The 19,279-nt window shown below is 45.0% G+C and overlaps 1 protein-coding gene and 1 long non-coding RNA gene across 6 annotated transcripts in view; one reads left to right on the top strand and one right to left on the bottom strand.

Annotated features, from left to right (window-relative positions):
• Nucleotides 1-9,458: 9,458 nt before the first annotated feature.
• Nucleotides 9,459-19,279, bottom strand: part of hdac9b (histone deacetylase 9b) — a 49,340-nt gene continuing 39,519 nt past the window's right edge. For all 5 annotated transcript variants that reach the window (XM_049025280.1, XM_049025281.1, XM_049025284.1 and 2 more), the window contains 4 exons: nt 16,238-16,360; nt 14,816-15,035; nt 14,501-14,718; nt 9,459-12,128 (listed from right to left, as the gene is read on the bottom strand). In XM_049025280.1, coding sequence (XP_048881237.1) covers nt 11,826-12,128; nt 14,501-14,718; nt 14,816-15,035; nt 16,238-16,360 — 864 coding nt within the window. In that variant the 3' untranslated portion in view covers nt 9,459-11,825. The remainder of the gene's footprint in view (nt 12,129-14,500; nt 14,719-14,815; nt 15,036-16,237; nt 16,361-19,279) is intronic.
• Nucleotides 18,773-19,194, top strand: LOC125748752 (uncharacterized). The gene is made up of 3 exons (XR_007399665.1): nt 18,773-18,836; nt 19,007-19,074; nt 19,109-19,194. It is a non-coding gene; the product is annotated as an uncharacterized LOC125748752 (long non-coding RNA).

Here is a 19,279-nt window from a genome sequence, read left to right as displayed (position 1 = left end):
CGTCCATGGGGGATATCTGGGACCTGGCACCCCGAAGGGTGGGGGTCTTTTTTCCCATGGAACGAGGCCAGAGGGGACACAGGGGAACTGGGCACAATGCATTAAGTGTTAAGGGGTAAATTTGGGTGTGCAAGCAATGGATCTTCATCTTTTTATTATTATCAAAGACCGGTCGCCAGCCCCTATGTATTCTGGGTAGAAATGTTGGAGTTTCTGAAAAGTGTGGGAGCAAAAATGTGGACTGCCTGGTAGGAAACTGGCAGGGAGCAAAAATGTGGACTGCCTGGTAGGAAACTGGCAGGGAGCAAAAATGTGGGCCGTCTGTGGGTCCCTGAGGACCAGGTTGGGAAACACTGCTTTAAACATCAAATGCTTGTCGGTCCAGAAGTTCGTTTATGTTATAAATAGAACTCAAGCTTCCTCATTGGCTACATTAGATTTTTCTTCCTTTCATCATACAAGAAATAAACGAACAACCTTCTTCCAGCGACAAATATTTCTCCTGCATATTTTTCAGCTCTATTTTACAGGTCCACCTTTGTGCTAGAATTTCTGTCAAAAACTCCATGTTTCATTTTCCAGTTTATTTGCAGGGTTACACTGCCGAGAAATTTCTCTCCTCAGAATTACTCTCCTCCCCACTTCCTTCAAATCACCAAGATTCTCTGTTATACACTTTTAAAAACATCTGAGCATTATTAATCAACAAAGGTTTCTGCAGCCATTAACACCCTATTAATCCAAGACAACGATACCTAAATGAAAACCTAGCATTAGAAATGCAACATGACATTATTTATTGTTACTTGGTTTGAGGTGGATGTTATTTTTATGCTGTTATTTTTTAAACCTCACATTCTACTAACAGCCAACAATCACACAATACATTTGAATAAAAGCGCCAATACACTGCATATCACTCAGTACTGCATTAATTAATCTAATTGTTTTAGAAAAGTAAAAATACTTTAACAGTTTAGTCATCGAGCTGTCTGACTTTAAGGTCAGTAGTCAAAAATACCCATATAAAAATTAGCTCATTATTACGTTTCTCCCCAAAGTCAAGCTGTATTTTTCATAAGTACGATAAGGCAAAATTTGTGGAAGGAGAAGCAGCGAAATATTTATCATGGACTGTTACTCTGGGGAGTAGGGGGTCCCCCTGGAAACCGCAGTGTGTCTTCATGTGCTGATTTGAATCAAGACAAACGTAGCACCGCCGCCCCGCCCCCCCCCCCCCCCCCAAGAAAATTCATCTAAGGCCCTCTGAGCAAACAGTGAAGGGCATGTTTGCTAAGAACAACAGGTTAACATCCAACCTTGCATGACTTTTGCTAACTAACAGGATAAGCATTCCAGTGTGTCTGTATCTAGTCTGTCTGCCATAACCGTAACAAATCATTTTATCTTTTTACAAACTTTTGAATAATTAAAACTGTCCCAATGGCATTTATAAGTCCATATAACGAAGTAATAAAAGGTGTATTTACAAACACTATAAAAAGAATAAAAGAATAAAAGTTATTTAGGAATTCTGTATACATGTACCGATAATGTGACTTGTTTTAGAAATTGCGTCTTTAAGTCTGTAAATGCCTGTTAACGGAGGTTGACACTTGTATCGGTAACTTTTATCTGTTTGCAATCGCTCACTTTCCAGCTCCGTCAGTGAAATCAGCCCTTTTCCAATCTTCTCCCTGATCTTCCTTCTCCTCCCAAGAAGAGCTACAGCTGTCCATAAATCTGTTCCTGACATGCGCACACACACACGTGCACACATCCAGAACCTGACGTAATAGACATAATACAGAATTCCTAAATAACTTTTATTGTTTTAACTCCCCCTTGGAATGTTTAAGTGATTCAAGGCCGGCATTCCCAGAGGTCACGTCCTGGCGGGTAGCAGTTTTGGGCTGTAGTGACCTTTGCTCGGGCCGCTGGCCTGCGGAGTGACCAAAGAAAAACCCAAGAGCGTGTGCGGTAATTCTTTACAGCTGCCATGAGGCGGAAATCTCGCAAGAAGAAAGGATATCATTCAGCGCGGCAGCTTCAAGTCACCCGGCCAACGTCAGAGAGGCACGTCCAGATTACCGATCGCAGGAACGCATGCGATATGCCTTTATACCAATAATTGTGGTCCTAGGGAAGTCTGCCTCCAGGCTGTTTGCCTTAGATATTAAAGCCCAGCGTGGCCCGTAGCGTATGTCTCCCCAGAAAATGCACCTCGATGGAGCCCTCTCTCCACCACAGAAGTAAACATTTTTAAGGAAAAACGGTGGAGTGATCCAGAGAGATAAATGCTGTAATGTGATTTTTTTTGGAGATAAAATAGCCTGTATTCCTTTTCATTGTTTTCAGTAGATTCAAGTCACGCTTTCATTAGACTGTAACATTTCTATCAGGAAGGTCTGGTCCAGTATGGCAGAGTTGCAACTTAAATACTGGAGTCTGACTATTCCCTTATTCTTCTGAATCTTTGGATTTTTTTACAGTGAAAAATCATCAAAAAACATTACAAGTAAGGTATTCTCATTGCCTCACGCCAATAAATATTTTAAATAAGTGCAATATGTACCCATTAATGATTGTTCAATATTTGTTTAGCATATAATGAAGTACATACAGTAAAGCTTTATACTAATCGTTCCTTCATAATGCCTTTATAATGCATTATAATGCTTTACATTTATAATGTAAAGCGTTACCGAATGTACATAATATGCATTTCTTAGAAAACATATGTAATTACTCATCCCGATTTCTATCAGAAATCCATTCTGATGTGTCCTTTCTGGCAACGTTCTTCACTCACTTTAAGCCACTGAAGCAGGAACTGGAAGAACATGGTAACTTTCCCCAGTGCCTGACGGTGGCTCGGATCGCCCGAATCATCGCCTACACCATGGGGGCTGGGATATCCGGACTGTGTAGCGCTGTTTAGCGCTCAGCTGAAAGCTACAAAGTCACTCCTCGTTGACGAAAGATAGACAAATGATTCCGCCAGGTTCTGGAGTTCATTTCGTGAAGGCAGATCTTTGGATATAAACATTATCTAGTTAACTCAACTGGGAGGTCAAAGACAGTTTTACAGTCTGTAATCCATCCATCTAATATATAATATCCCGAGTTCTCGATAGTTATTTTAATGACATGATATTACAATATTATGCACAATAAAAAGTACAATAGCACAATATGAAGTAACAGCATTAGAGTCCTACAGAGAACAGACATCAATGACCACTGGAGCCCCTATTTCTCACACCCTGTGAGGGTCGGCGCCCATCCAACCCTGTTCCGCTTCGACCTGCAGGTGACTGGCCATTCTGTTCCATCTCGTCCATCAGCCCTGGTGTGTTTTCCCCGTTTCCCAGACTGCCCCACTGTTTGAGCATATGGCTCAGAAGCTGTTAATCCTAGGATCATGGCTTTGAGGCTGGTCAGGGCCCAGTTGTACCTGTTTACTTGTATTTATTGTTTTTGCTTCCCTAGTGTTTGTTACTTTGTTTCCCGTTTATCGGTTTGTCCTGCTTTTGTCCTGTTGGAAATTTGGTTCCATGTTACTTATCCTAGTGTAGTAATTCCCAGTGTGTGGTTAGACTTTGAGACAATTTCCCTACGGGGATCATTAAAGTATCGATTATTATTATTATTATTTTTGTTACTTTCAGTGTTTGTTGGAGTTTCCCTAGTTTTGCGTTCATCAGTATAAGTTAATGCACCTGTTGCCTGATTTCCCTGCGCTGTGATTGGTTAACTGTCTTATGTGTCACACCTACCTCTTCGTTAGCTCGGTTGTCTGTCGTATTTAAGTGCTGGCCCTCCTTCTGTTCCTCGCCGATTCATTGTGTGAATGTTACTGTGTGTTTGTCACCCTGTGCTATCGCCCAGTCCTGTTCCCCGTGTTCTGCTTGGTTCCGTAGTTGTGTTTATTCTGTGGTTTTAAGTTAATCCCATACTTTTTCCCCTGTTGTTTTTGTGACCCCCCGTGATCCTTTTGTTTTTTAGTTTTATCTAATCTGTTCACTTTCTCCAATAAATCCCTTTGTCTTGGAGTTTTTATGTGGATCCTCACCCTTGTTTCCCCGCGAGCGAGCGCCATGCCGGGCCACAGCACACCCTGTATTATCTAGAACTTAACACATATGTTCTCGACTGAGAAACTGCCGTGAAATATGATGAGGTCAATGAAACGAATCTCCCTCGAAACGTGACGCTCTCCTGAGCATCACGAGGGCATGATTGATATACATTTGCACCACTGACTTGATAAGTAGCTAGCAGGAGGTACTTTGCAGGCAACGGCCAGGCCTGGTTTTGTTGCGTAAACCTCAACGTGGAGCTGAGAGTCAGGAGAGCTGCACACCAGTCATCTGCTCAAATAAAAGGATCGCCTACCCACTCAACAAAAACAAATATTAATTTAAATCATAATCATTTAATTATTGCCGACCATCACCATCGCTGCTACTCCCCCTGTCCACAGATTTAAACATTGGTGCCCAACAAACATACCCAAATGCCCACCCTGGCCTCCTGGTAATGCCATTGGCAGTCATCGATGGACGATTGCCGACCTGTAATGACAATGGCTTCCATGTAAAGGCCTCTAGGCTGTTGCGGCCTCACAAGGCCTGAGAGTTTCGCCTGGGCCGGACAGATGCTTCACACACGTTGCATCCAGCTTGTGGGATACAGGGACCGGCCAGTATCGTGATACTTTTCCGCCGGAGTCAAAGCACTGGGGTGCTGGGATGGCTTCCCATGGAAAGCAGGCCAAGTTTGCCAGCTGATCCTCCCAGAGGGGAGTAAGACTCCCTGGGCCACTGGGGTTCCTCACGATCACCTATCACCCAGACCAATCACCGCCTGAGATAAAGCTGCTCCTCCAGCCAGGCCAGCCTTTGAACACCCCAGGGGTATTCCTCCCCCAGGATTCTTATCTCATTAAACCTGAAAAGAAATATTAATCCTGGAAGGCCTAAGATAACAATATAGATGACAACGGTCAGCAAGACTGACAGCTATATAAACTGTGCTCTCTTAATCTGCCTGGCTCTGTGTGTTTCATCTCAGCAGAGAAGGGGACTACTGAAATCCTTCTTCCTCCACATGAAAGGGAGTCGTGCACCAATGGCGTTTTCTCAGTGGGTTCAAAGTGTCGTTGAGAAGCAATTCAGCAATTCAAAAATTGAATCGTTTTCACTAAATGTTAAAAAAAGATTCTAAAAGTGCCTAGACCAGTTAGATGACTGATAAGTACTGAACAGAAACTCATATAACCAAAATACTTTTCAAAAGAGATAAATTATATATTTTCAACTGGATTATGCTGAGAGGGTGATTTTTACCATTCATATGTAACACTCACTCATGGTGGAAATATAAGACTTAAAGGTTACACTTCAGTCCTTGTAGCATTCCAAGTACTTGCTAACAGAATGATTTCATCCAAGGAAGCATTACAGTACTATCCCCACTGGTATTAATAATTGTCCTGGTGCTTGACCTAAAGTCCCATTGTGTAATCAGTATTATTTCCAGTAATCAGGAGGTGCTGAGTGGATACCCGCTCTGACCCTCAGTCCTGGGGAGGGACAGTCTCTCAGAGGTGAGGATCCAAAATGAAGGTCTCTACTACAGCAGCCAAGACTGCCAGAGTCTCATTTGCCAGTGGAGGGGGGAGGTTCCTTCAAAGGTGAACACAAGCAAAGACTTCTGCCTTGCTATCTTTGTGGGGTCACCCCCCCCCCACAAAACCTGAAAGTGGATGAAGATTTACGTGACACTTTTAATGTCATAGTAAGCTTGTTTTGTGAGGACATCTTTGTTTTCGTAGGGGCATTTTAAAGACTGGTCCTCACAAAGATGCACACACACACACACACACACACACACACGCACACAGGTTTGTAATTATATCTTTGTGGGGACTCTCCATTCATTTCTATGGCGAAAACTCTAATCCGAACATGGCGACCTTAACCCATCCACCTTAACCTTATCCAGCCCTAAGCTTAACCATAAGTAACCAAACAAAATATGAGACTTTTGGCATTTTTTGCCTTTTAATTGCATTTACAGATCTTTCTGTATCTTTCAGAAAAATGGTCCCCACAACGTCAAAATAACAGGTTATTATTACATTGTGGGGGACATTTGGTCCCCACAATGTAGTATAAACAGAATCTACACACAGAACCTTCCCTTTTCTTCAATGCCAGCTGTGTCTCAGCAATACAGCTTTGCTAATGACACATGGAAAGTAAGACACAGCATGACGTATGACGGTGGGGGGGCCAAAGCGCTGTGCCTTACCGCGAGGACGTCCAAAAAGGGAGGGGCATGTCACGGTGTGTCCTCAAACTGTCCCAGACTCAGTCTGGGTGCCATTTCCACCAAAAAATCTTGAAATTGAGTTTTTTTAGAAGTCAGTCCATTCACCCTTTGCTTATTCAACCACTTTTCTGACGTGGGGGGCATGATGTCACTCCCAGGGAGCATGCTCACACGACAAATCACACACTAATGGCTATTTAAAGGCACCAAATCATACTCAGGTTTTCAGATAAACAAAGTTTATTCTTTATAATAAAACCCCAATTTAAAATTTTCACACAAAAACTCAATACATTAAGACTCTATTCCTTAAGATATACATTATGTTTACATTAGTAATGTCATCATTATTTTTCATTATTTCATTTTTCATCTTTCATTATTTTTGATGTCAATTTTCTTAAAGAGTCTTGTTGTTTTGATTTATGAAGCATCTTCCCGTATGTCAGCAATAGTAGGGTTAGGGTTAGGTTAGGGTTAGGGTTAGGTTAGGGTTAGGGTTAGGGTTAGGTTAGGGTTAGGGTTAGGTTAGGGTTAGGGTTAGGGTTAGGTTAGGGTTAGGGTTAGGTTAGGGTTAGGGTTAGGCAGCATATGACCTGGAGTGTGTGTCTAGGATCAGCCAGAGACAGATCAGGGCATCGTTGACGGCTGCTGAATTAGCACTGATTGACCCACATGACACCTGCAGTCTGGGACCAGCTCAGGAGAAGGACTCTGGTCTCTGAGGGACACGTTCCCGGTCAGTCGGTGTGTAAAAACCCAAGGCAGGCAGCGGCCCTGTCCTGCTGAAACGCAGAGGCCCTGCCGGTGGCCCTGGTCGGCTGGCCCTTCACAGACACATGTTTGCTTTTACAACTGGCCCTGTGGCTGGGGAGGGTGGGGCCACGCTGCGGAGGTGTCCTGTATTTTTAATGTCTCAGTAACAGCTCATTTAAAATCGCGGGACCCCAAAGCGAGACTAATGACATAAAGAAAAAAGAGTTACTGTCTGCTCACAGGCCTGCAAACTTAATACGAGACACTTCCTAATCTTTATTTATGCTGAGGAATATATATGGCTTTTCTTTATCACTTATCCGTCAATTACTGTATCAAAAGCAAAACAAAGACAATGAAGGAACTCACAGCGCAGTCGCCGATTACAGCCTTTAATCTACCTCGACTTTTCGCCTCATTTGGGGCATAAGTGCCAGGGTTCAAAAACGACTTTGCTCTTTTTCACTTTAGGTACTGTCACGCCCAAAAAATATTCTTAAAAAAAGCTTTAATATACTCCTAAAGAATCAATCGCTATAAAGTCCATTTCAAGAATCATTAGTTCCTTGAACATATCAGTTCCACAATATGGGACATTCCTGATACATTCCTGATTCTTTACAGGCTGAGGAATAAATATTCTTCAGGTCTCCAGAGTAGTGGAGAATTAAATGTAGTATTTATAGCTTTTTATAACGCCTTGGAGGTCTCGCCCTGCCAGTGCTCAGGCATGGTGTGGGGGGCATGGAAAAGACAGACCTCTGGCACAAATATCGAAACATAACAGATCATATAAAAACCTTTAGGCAGCTGGATAGACTTTTTGAAGCATAGACTGTCTAAACTGCAACCATTCAGCAGGCAGTAAGTTTGAGTTTAAATGCTGAGGTGGGGGGCTTCCTCTTGTTCACTAGTTTGGACGCCTCCTTAGATGGGTTTTAATGATTTGTGTTTGATTTACTTATACTGCAGCTGACCAGAAAACCCGCATCCTTTGATTGCAGAGGGTGTTCCACCGTGTTCTCACTAATGAGTTGAGCTAGGGATGCTCCCGTGAGACCTTTCGAGTGAGAGGGATTCCGTCTTAAATTTCAGGGCAAACCACGGATGGGACATGAGGACTCCTGTAATGTGACCGTGTTTTGTGGTTTTGAGGTCTCGCTCATTGCAGTAGCAGTTGGAAGTGGCTGGACAGTACAGAAGGTAGAATTTGGAATCTCTGATGAGAAGCATAGGCAGTTCTAAGCCTAGAACCCCCTGAAAAATATTTTCTCTAAAACCACTGAGGGATTCTTCTCGTATTTTTGCAAACATTTCTTGCCCCCATTTGACAAACTTATTGTACAGGAAGGTGACTGCCTGGAGCACCTCCCACCTCCCCCCAGGTGACAGCCTGCTGCACCTCCCACCAGGTGACTGCCTGCTGCACCTCCCATCTCCCACCAGGTGACTGCCTGCGGCACCTCCCACCAGGTGACTGCCTGCTGCACCTCCCACCAGGTGACTGCCTGCTGCACCTCCCATCTCCCACCAGGTGACTGCCTGCAGCACCTCCCACCTCCCCCCAGGTGACTGCCTGCAGCACCTCCCACCTCCCCCCAGGTAACTGCCTGCGGCACCTCCAACCTCCCCCCAGGTGACTGCCTGCTGCACCTCCCACCAGGTGACTGCCTGCTGCACCTCCCATCTCCCACCAGGTGACTGCCTGCGGCACCTCCCACCTCCCCCCAGGTGACTGCCTGCTGCACCTCCCACCAGGTGACTGCCTGCTGCACCTCCCACCTCCCCCCAGGTAACTGCCTGCGGCACCTCCAACCTCCCCCCAGGTGACTGCCTGCTGCACCTCCCACCAGGTGACTGCCTGCTGCACCTCCCATCTCCCACCAGGTGACTGCCTGCGGCACCTCCTACAATCATTAGTATGTATAAAGTCCACTATACAATCCCAAAGGTGCTCAACTGTGGGTTAGGTAGAAGCTGCTGCCACTCACCTGGAGGGTTAAATGTGTCTGAACTTATTTTAAAAACATCCCTTTTAAAAAAAGGGATCCCCTTTTAAAAGACCATGGCAGGACTCAGAGTGATGAGGTCAGCGGGAGGTCTGTTTTTAAGGAAATGCAGGTGGCAGATTGGGCAGCTCTGTGTGATTATTTTGAAGAGTTACCTCGGGAAAGATTTCTGCAGAGGAAATGCTCTTAATAGTTTGCATAGTTTTTTTCTGATATTTTGAGTGACATTTATGTTCTGTCATATTTATAAACCGCCCAGCCCAAGCCAAACAGAAAATGCTGATGGTTTTTAAGTGGTCAGTGTCTCGTATCTGTGGCCAGCATCAAGAAAAAAAGTAAGAGCTTACACTACAGCACAGGAAAGGGAATGAACTTTATTTTTTTTAAAAAAAGAAAGTTTTAAAACAGGAGGCGAAAAGGGAACAAATACAAACAGCAAAGAACAGAAAGCAGAACCTCTCCACCACCGACAGAGAAATTCTGTTACAATAAAACGAACTGTGCAGGAAGATATGACCGTCATGGCATGTCTGCGAGGAGTCTTACTGAAGCCATCTACAGCATGGTTCACGAGACACAGGAAAGACATTCGCTTTTTCTCTATGAGACTTGTCTGTCTGCATCTTTAGAGACTTTAGAGCGCACAATCCCTCAAATAGCCGACTGACAATAACGATATTTAATCAAAAAACATAGCAGGAAAAGGGTCAAACACACAAAAAAAAACAGAAGTGAATTATTTGGGCCTCATGCTTACATACTGCTGGGCAATCTGAGAGGAGTCATAGTTGTACTAATGAAGAGCAATGCCACCCGAATGATTATCTGTAATCTGAGAGGAGTCATAGTTGTACTAATGAAGAGCAATGCCACCCGAATGATTATTTGTAATCTGAGAGGAGTCAGAGTCGTACTAATGAAGAGCAATGCCACCCGAATGATTATTTGTAATCTGAGAGGAGTCAGAGTCGTACTAATGAAGAGCAATGCCACCCGAAAGATTGTTGGATAATCTGAGAGGAGTCATAGTTGTACTAATGAAGAGCAATGCCACCCGAACTATTGTTTGTAATCTGAGAGGAGTCAGAGTCGTACTAAAGAAGAGCAATGCCACCCGAATGATTATTTGTAATCTGAGAGGAGTCAGAGTCGTACTAATGAAGAGCAATGCCACCCGAAAGATTGTTGGATAATCTGAGAGGAGTCAGAGTCGTACTAATGAAGAGCAATGCCACCCGAATGATTATTTGTAATCTGAGAGGAGTCAGAGTCGTACTAATGAAGAGCAATGCCACCCGAAAGATTGTTGGATAATCTGAGAGGAGTCAGAGTCGTACTAATGAAGAGTAATGCCACCCGAATGATTGTTTGTAATCTGAGAGGAGTCAGAGTCGTACTAATGAAGAGCAATGCCACCCGAATGATTGTTTGTAATCTGAGAGGAGTCAGAGTCGTACTAATGAAGAGCAATGCCACCCGAATGATTGTTGGATAATCTGAGAGGAGTCAGAGTCATACTAATGAAGAGCAATGCCACCCGAATGATTGTTTGTAATCTGAGAGGAGTCAGAATCATACTAAAGAAGAGTAATGCCACCCAAAAGATTGTTCAATATGAGAGAAATAGTGACAATTACGAAGAGCAATGTCTATTGAAAGATTGTTGGGTAAAGCGACAGGAGTCAGAGGCAGCAATGGAGAACAATGCCTATCAAAAGACCTTGTTGGATAATCTGAGAGGAGTCAGGGGCAATAATGAAGAGTAATGCCTATCAAGAAAAAACGATGCTGCAAGTTCACATCGAACTACCCCCATCCTGCGCAAAGAGGTAAGTGCACCCCGGGGGAATATGAAGGAAATGTTTCGCTGGAAAGCTGCCCTAACCATTCTCCCGCCCGCTCTCCTACTCGCTAAGACAGTAAATCAATTCTAAACCCTGGCCCCTTGGACTCCCAAACCCGCGTCTCCTCGCCCACATTCCTACGCACATGAATCATTCCGGCTCCCCGCTTCCAGAAGGCATTTCCTGCCCAGCCTCTCTCTCTTCTCCACTAGACGCAGGGTGGGAACATGATTCTGCTCTAATTTAGGCCCAGGAGGGCTGAGCAGCGGGCCAGGCCCCAGTCTGCTGGTGCTTTTCAACCTGTCACGTGGCACTGTGACAAGCTCCTCTGGGTGGGACTGCCAGGACTGCAGTGTTCAGATTTTTCACTATTTATATTATTGTTCATGTTAATGTTGACAAGATATCTTCCCCATATGATCAGAGGCCTATCCTGCTTTAACAATTCCTCTCTAAAATGTATTCATCGGTTACCTTAGGAAACTGCTGGAAATGTTATCACTTCCCAGCATATTACAGTAATTCCGCATTACTGGTGATGAAACGAGTGTAGAACAGGGTACTAAAAATGAACTGGATAAAAAAAACTGAAAGGTATAAAATACAGAGGATTCAAAGATAAGCAACAGATTATTGATATCATTACCAGCTTTGATTGTAGAGGAAAGCGGCCAGGCAGATACCGAAACCAGGAGCAAATAACTCTTTCCCACAAATAAGAGATCAGTGATGTGGCATCTCTTGTCTCCAGAGTGGATGTGAAACATTAAAACGTGTTACAGAGATCAGTTCACAAGTTCACAAACAGAAAAAGTCCAGGAGTTGGGGCACCGACCCCAAACCCCGCTTCTCGGCCCGTACTGTAGAAGAGCGCTTTTCAAATCATTGCTCGTATGACCAACCTCTGGGCAAAATCTTTCCCATTGGCCTGGCGCAGGTAGGAGCTCCGCTCAGCCTCTTTGGGGCACTCGTCTTCGCTATCAGCCATCTCCTCCTTGACCTTGACCAACCCAGGATTGACTATGTGGAGCTCTCCGTCCGAGCCGCTGCTGCAGTTCCGGATGACGCCTCGAGGGGGCAGTCTGTCCTCCTGCATGGCCTGTTCCCCTGGGTCTTCCTCTTCGGACTCCTGCAGGTGAGAACTTGGCTGACGCAACTGCTCGATGGACTTTGACAGCATCTGAGGGAAATGAGTCCATGTCACGGGCTTATTAATTTACAGAGAATTTGAGTCAGTTTTAATAAATGTAGAAGCAAAATATACAAACATCTCAGGACTCAAAAAATCATAACAGAAGTCATTTTCAGCACAGATATGTATTATATTGATTGTCTGCAGCATTATCCTCTAGAATTTAGAGATCAGTGCTCATTATTGACACACCACAGCACACAACAAACGAAAAATGTCCTCTGTCTTTAACCCAAATATGACATCATGACATAACAGGGGGCAGCTAATTCAGCAGTGCTTGGGGGCGGTCCCTTGTTCAGGGTACCTCAGTGTTGCCTTGCTGGTTGGGGATTCAAACCAGCATTCATCCAATCACAAACATACTTCCCTAACCATTAAGCCACCACTGCCCAGCTTCAGTGGACTGTGTTTGTGTGATTTTTTTTATAACCCAAAAACCCAATTTTTGTCTGCTCCATAGGAATATATCCATTTATAGACAAATGTGGGGAAAAAAATCCCGTGCAGGATATCAAGCTGAAATAGCCTACATCTTTATGTTGATGACATACCGCTGAATCTTACACCATTAATACCCAGCAGATAATTGCATTTAAGATATCTGCAGTATTTGGGATATTTATAAATCCTTTTAACCATAGAAATGCAGACTCCAACTATGGCAGCGGCAAAATGCAGCTAAATGAAACAGCACTCAGTCCCCTTGCTTCGAATTAATTGGGTTAATGATCCAGAGATTCCAGCTGGTAAACAATAGAAGCTAAGCCCTACTTAGAGAACGTTTATACACACCTTTGTAGAAATGTTATGCTGCCACGCTTAATTACAGCGCTCAGTGTAAGATTTAAATGGATTAGCGATTAGCTCCTTGACAATTAGCTAAAGTCAGCTTAAAATAGCTGTCACCTATGCTGGGAGAAATGTAATGTTCATTTTCACAAAGCACCAACTCTGCTAGATGACAAATATAGTACTTGTGCTCTACAGCTGGAGTTCAGCCCGGTCAGGCCTAAATTTAAAGCTACAGAGAGTAGCTGGGATGGTTTTCGTGGTGATGTGGTTTGATGCTTTTGCTTCCAGTTAGTGTGTCTGTGAGAACTGTCGAAGCACATTAAACCCCTCTACTCCACCCCTCCAGCCCCGAACCCCAGCACCCCAAATCCATCTTGGGCCAAACACACCCAACTTAACAATTTTGGTCAATGGCTGGTCAAGCCAGAGATCAGGACCACCAGAGCAAAACTACAAAACAACAAAACTACAAAATAACAAAACAACAAAACTACAAAACTACAAAACAAAACTACAAAACAACAAAACTACAAAACAACAAAACTACAAAACACTGCCGCAGGGGCACAAAAGCATGTGTTATTAAGCCAGGCCCCTTTTTTGGCTTGACGTAGACTGAATTCCGTTACAAAAGGCTTCAGACGCGAGAGCGATTCAAGCCGCCGCCTGTGGTCAGAGACTGTGAGCAGGGCAGGAGTCCCCTGCGGCTTTCAGGTGGGGCAGAATTTCCTTTTAGGTTTCGGTAGAAACGGGGTCAGGCCATGGGGAGCTGTCAGCGACACCTACTTCCCATTACGGATATTTGGGTCCTTCTATTTGAAGCACGTGTGCACTCACTGAGGACAACAGACGTGTCTTCCGCAATGTAAAAATAAATGTGAACGTGCAATAAATAATACATTTAGCATAGCTGTTAATCACACCAGGCCAGGCTCATATTTTTCGTTTTTTTCCCCACATTGTCGGAGTGAGACCTCAGCTAGGTTTCCCGGTTCAGTGTCAGGTTTTGTGTTTCTGAAGATTATTCTGAGAGGAAGGCGGATACAACCAGGGCTCTTACCCGCAAAGGGCCGCTGTGTCTGTGGGTTTTGGGGTAACCTTTAGGTCAGCTGATCACACCCAGGTGTGAGGACTCCTCAGCCAATCAGTCCTCTAATTAGTAATCTAATTAGGAAGCTGAGGTGAAAACCCGCACACACAGTGGCCCTTTCTGAGTAAGACTGACCACTCCTTCTTTAGACAGATTGGTTGCACTGTAATATTGCAGTGGCACAAACGCTTTTCAGCTGGAAATGTGGCACGACGGCTCAGGAACTGAATCAGAGCACGGAAGGTACAAATGTCAGGGGCATCTTTATTGGGAACCTTTGATCCCAGGGATCAGCTGTGCAAGTTACGCAGTTATATGAATACAGATGTAAAGAGTGTGATTAACAAAGAACCGTTTAAAAACACTACAGCCAAATTGTTATTGATCTGGACTGAACTGGACCACCTAACCACATGCAGTGACTGTTTGGCGCCAGCAGGGAGCAGCATGCTGGCCTCAGGAGTGCCCCTGATACCTTGTTGATGTGGACTTGCTGCTGGTACTGCTTCTGCCGCTCCAGGAAATGCTGATGCTGCTGCTGTATGACCAGCTGGGCCAGCGTGCCCTGGGGCAGGGGGGCCGACTGCGTGCGGTGCAAGGGCCGGTGCCGGGGCAGCTTATGGCGGACGCTGGAAGCCAGTCGGTCTTTCTGGGCCAGAGGGGACTGAGGCCGCACGGGAACGCTACTGGGGCCTAACGAGGTCAAAGCACACAAACACGGAAAACATTAATAAGCAGTGAAGCAGGAAACAGATCGTGGCACCCAGGAGGACCTCCTCAGGGAACGTACCGGTGGAGAGGATCTTGTGGTGCCTCATCTGCTCTTTTAGAAGGAGATGCTGTAGCAGCGCCTGGTGGCTGCTGCCGCTGCCTGCGGGTTTGGCCTCCAAGCTGCCAGAGGACAGACTGGACTGGAGGGGAGATGCACCCAGGAACGGGCTCGGGGGGGGTTGCCTCGCCGTACCCACGCCACCACAGTCCAGCGGGCTTTCCTTCAGCGCCACTCCGGTCTGAGCGACGGGCCACAGAGAGAGAGGGATGGAGGAGAAGACGGAGAGAGTGCGTGAGAACGTCACCTAAGGCAGAGCAGGACTGTGGGGCTGCCCCTTTACAGGGCCTGCCTTTGTGACAATGCAGAGGCATGATGGGATGTGCAGATGAGTCATAAAGACAAAATGGTATGATGTAATAAAGTAGATCGCAAACAACAAAATGTAGGAATACTCCACATGGCCACCAGAGTGATGTGTATGTGTATATGTATGTGTATGTGTATATGTATATGTATATGTATGTGTATGTGTATATGTATGTGTATGTGTATATGTATGTGTATGTGTATATGTATATGTATGTGTATATGTATATGTATGTGTATATGTATGTGTATGTGTATGTGTATATGTATGTGTATATGTATATGTATGTGTATATGTATATGTATATGTATGTGTATGTGTATGTGTATATGTATGTGTATGTGTATATGTATGTGTATATGTATGTGTATATGTATATGTATGTGTATATGTATGTGTATATGTATGTGTATATGTATGTGTATATGTATATGTATATGTGCGTCTAAAAGAAAACATATAAGAGGAAATATATAACACAAAGAGTTTGAAGAACATTACTAAAAATGACTGAGGAATACGGCAGTATCTATATTAACATAAATAAAACATGAGAGGTCAAAAGAACTGCCAGAACATACCTTCACATGACAGGCAACAACCCACCCCCTTCCCCCCTCCCCCACCACCATCTTAATGACATTATCCATGTCAGCGGACTGGTACCTGGGGCTGTAGTTAAGCTCGCAGGCTATTTAACTTACGGTGATGAATTAGGTGATACAATGTGATAAGAGTCACCATGACACCAGGCACTGAGGAACAGTATTTATCCAAAGAGTATAAAATGGTTTGGGGGTCAAAGGTCATCACCATGAAGCCATATATTAATGCAAAGGACCATTTAATGCTCGTCATGCAGCAGGCACTGCAGATGGGTGCTCAGTGAAACTCTGCTGTGAATTAAATTCAGGAAAACTCTGAAGGAGAGGCTCTTTAAATTATTTTTTTTTTTTTTTTTTTTTTTTTTTTTTTTATCAAACAGCCCTAAGACAACGATTTTTCCAAAAGTCTGACGCGGAGGATGAGAAAGCCAAGAGCGATCTCCTGGCAGTAAGACTCGGGTGACTTACGCTGAGCGGCGAGGGCGAGACCGGGAGGCCCAGCGTGATGTTGGGCAGCGAGGGGGACGTGTACAAGCTGAGCAAAGCCATCGAGTCTTTAGGCTTTAAAATCCTCTGATGTATCGGCCAGCACTATCAGAGAAAGAGAGGGGAAAGATGACAAAATGACTACGGCCGTCTCCTGGACTGTGCCAGTCATACTACTGCCGGCCATATTTGATTTACTAATGTGAGTTACATATGTTATATACAATCAAAACAATCTTGACCTCCATCTTGCCTTCTGGCCAAGGGGAAGGAGCCAGCAGCAGAGATTCATTACAGTCAGGATCTTCATCCCGCTCTTGTACAGTGGGTGTGCATGCGGCGTAACCCATCTCTGTGGGTCAGCTTCACCAGGCATCAAAACCTTCACATCCGTGTCCCCCTATACACACACATACACCCTCAGGCTCCCCCCCCAGAGGGGAATGCTACGGGGGCACGCTTCCTGTACCCATCAGAGTTATCCTCTGGCCTCGGCTGGTGGGAGGCCATGTTTATCCTAGCTACCCCCAGACGCCATTACGGAATGACCCGCATAGGATATCCGCCCTATATTTGGCCCTAGGGAACCTTTCCCTCTGAAAAAGGATACCGAATGTAATGGAGCAAAAAAACACAGCAAGCTTTGGGAACCGGCAAGAAGAGTGTGCAGTGGGCAGTTTCGCAGTGCCACGAGTTTGCTAAAGGTTTGAGGATTTCGATGACATAACAGCGGCCTTTTTGTACTCGTGTTGCTGGTGTCTCGGGACTTCTGCCGTTAAAGCCTTGGGTATCAGTTAAGCTTGAAGGCTCTTTCCGTGCCTACACCTCCAGTCCCCACGCTTTGTCTATTTTCTCCTGTTACATTTCACTGGAGGTTCATGGGAGCATAAACAGTGATGTTTTACAAAAACACAGCTGGTCTGTAAAGACTGTTTGGCGACGTGTGCGATCAGCCACCCTCAATAATGTCTCCTATTGTGGACAAAGTCCTGAGGGAGTCCTGGCAGTAACTGAGCCATGAATCAATAAGGAAATGCCACAGAAAAACTCGGGGAACCTCAGAGGAGAGGAGCACTGCACACAGAGTCCGCATTGTGATTCACTAATAGTGTCTTAGATCCATTGTTGGAGCCCTGCGAACACATTACTAATACAGAATAAAGCAAACGGTATTCCATAAAAGCCAAACACCCTCCAGCATGATTATAACCAACTCTGAGTTTCAAATGGCCTAAACCTGGCTGTCTTAAGGTACAATTTAATTTTTACTATATTCAGGAAAAGCAGACCCCCCCCAAATTAATACGTAAAACTGTAAAAATCAGCAAAGCATCAGAGCATGACTTCCAGTTTCCATTCACAGGAAGCAGATTGTCTTAAAAAGCCTGATGGGACCCTACAGTCTTTCATATTTGTCTCTGCCATCACAAATAAAGAATCCCTTTTTATTCACCTCTCGGCACTCCCTCCTTCTCAACGCTAAACCTTCAAGTAATTGTGTCATTCTAAGAAGGATGAAACGGGCCTGGACCCCAGTCTCTTTTTATCCCAGCCTTTTTAAAATAAAAACTAAGTCCCTGTGAAAGTCGTGCATTTTAATGCCTGTTTGTATTTGCATCATCAGTCTCTCCTCAAACCACTTGACTTTTATTAATATTCTGCTTCTTTTGTTGTGTGACCAAAATAAGAGGCAGTGCTCTAAATATGGCCGTGAGCACAGCATTGTGTGTGTGACAGGCACCCTATGTGACACGCAGAGAGGACCAGCAGCCCCTTCAGGCAAAATAGTATCGTCTGTATTGTTTACGGGGGGAGATGGTGCAAAAGGCAGCTACTGAGGCCCCGCAGTCTGAACAGGACTGTGACTTTCAACAAGTGTCTCTGCAGGAGGTCATTCTCAGTGAGCTCATGCGCTGCGAGCTTTTGCACGGTGCATTCATACAGTACTGGGTGTGCTCGTGAAAGGTGAGCTCACCCACAGTGTGCTCGTCCATGGTGAGCTCGCCCAGGTTGAGCTCGTTCACGGAACACTCGTGCACGGTGGCCTCCAGCGCCGTCAGCTTGTACGTAATGTGTGTCATGCGATATTCCCAGAGCCTCGTTATCGTCGTTGTCTAATTTATGACGTGCAACGAGATCAAATACACTTTCGACCCACGGAGTGAACGAGTGCGGCGTTTCTCAGTTTCGTCTGGAAAGCGCCGATGTAATTAAACGCGGCGAATGGATTTCAACTCTCAGAGGAAACTCGCAAGTGCCGTGTTTCACCCGTGGAATGTCCTTCGGTCTAATAATAGCACGTGCAGAATTTTTTTGTTTCCAAAGGGGAAAAATAAATCAGCTCTTTTGATACCCTGGTGAGTCTGCCATAAGGCTGAGGGAATATGCATTGATGTGGGGGCTGGGAGGAGGGGTATTGGTGGAATTTGACTGATATGAGTGATTTTAAGAGGATCTGGGAGGATATATGAAGGCAGAGGCTGGTGGATTTGAGGAGACGAGGGTGGATGTAGGTCAGTGTATATGTGCAGATCTGGGAAGATGCAGGTCGGTGTATATGTGCAGATCTGGGAAGATGCAGGTCAGTGTACATGTGCAGATCTGGGAAGATGCAGGTCAGTGTGTATGTGCAGATCTGGGAAGATGCAGGTCAGTGTATATGTGCAGATCTGGGAAGATGCAGGTCAGTGTATATGTGCAGATCTGGGAAGATGCAGGTCAGTGTATATGTGCAGATCTGGGAAGATGCAGGTCGGTGTATATGTGCAGATCTGGGAAGATGCAGGTCGGTGTATATGTGCAGATCTGGGAAGATGCAGGTCAGTGTATATGTGCAGATCTGGGAAGATGCAGGTCGGTGTATATGCGCAGATCTGGGAAGATGCAGGTCGGTGTAAGTGTATTCAGATTGCTGCGGCAGGGTGTGCCCAGATGCTGAAGGATGCTCATGGCCATGGGGTCATTACTGGCTGATGTGGCTTGATGTGAGTGAATATAGGTGGATATGAGGTGCATGCGGCGGAC

Source organism: Brienomyrus brachyistius, chromosome 9, assembly GCF_023856365.1.
Source record: "Brienomyrus brachyistius isolate T26 chromosome 9, BBRACH_0.4, whole genome shotgun sequence".
Taxonomy (NCBI): Eukaryota; Metazoa; Chordata; class Actinopteri; order Osteoglossiformes; family Mormyridae; genus Brienomyrus; species Brienomyrus brachyistius.
Note: the sequence above shows the minus strand (reverse complement) of the source record. Positions and strands in the feature narration are given on the sequence as shown.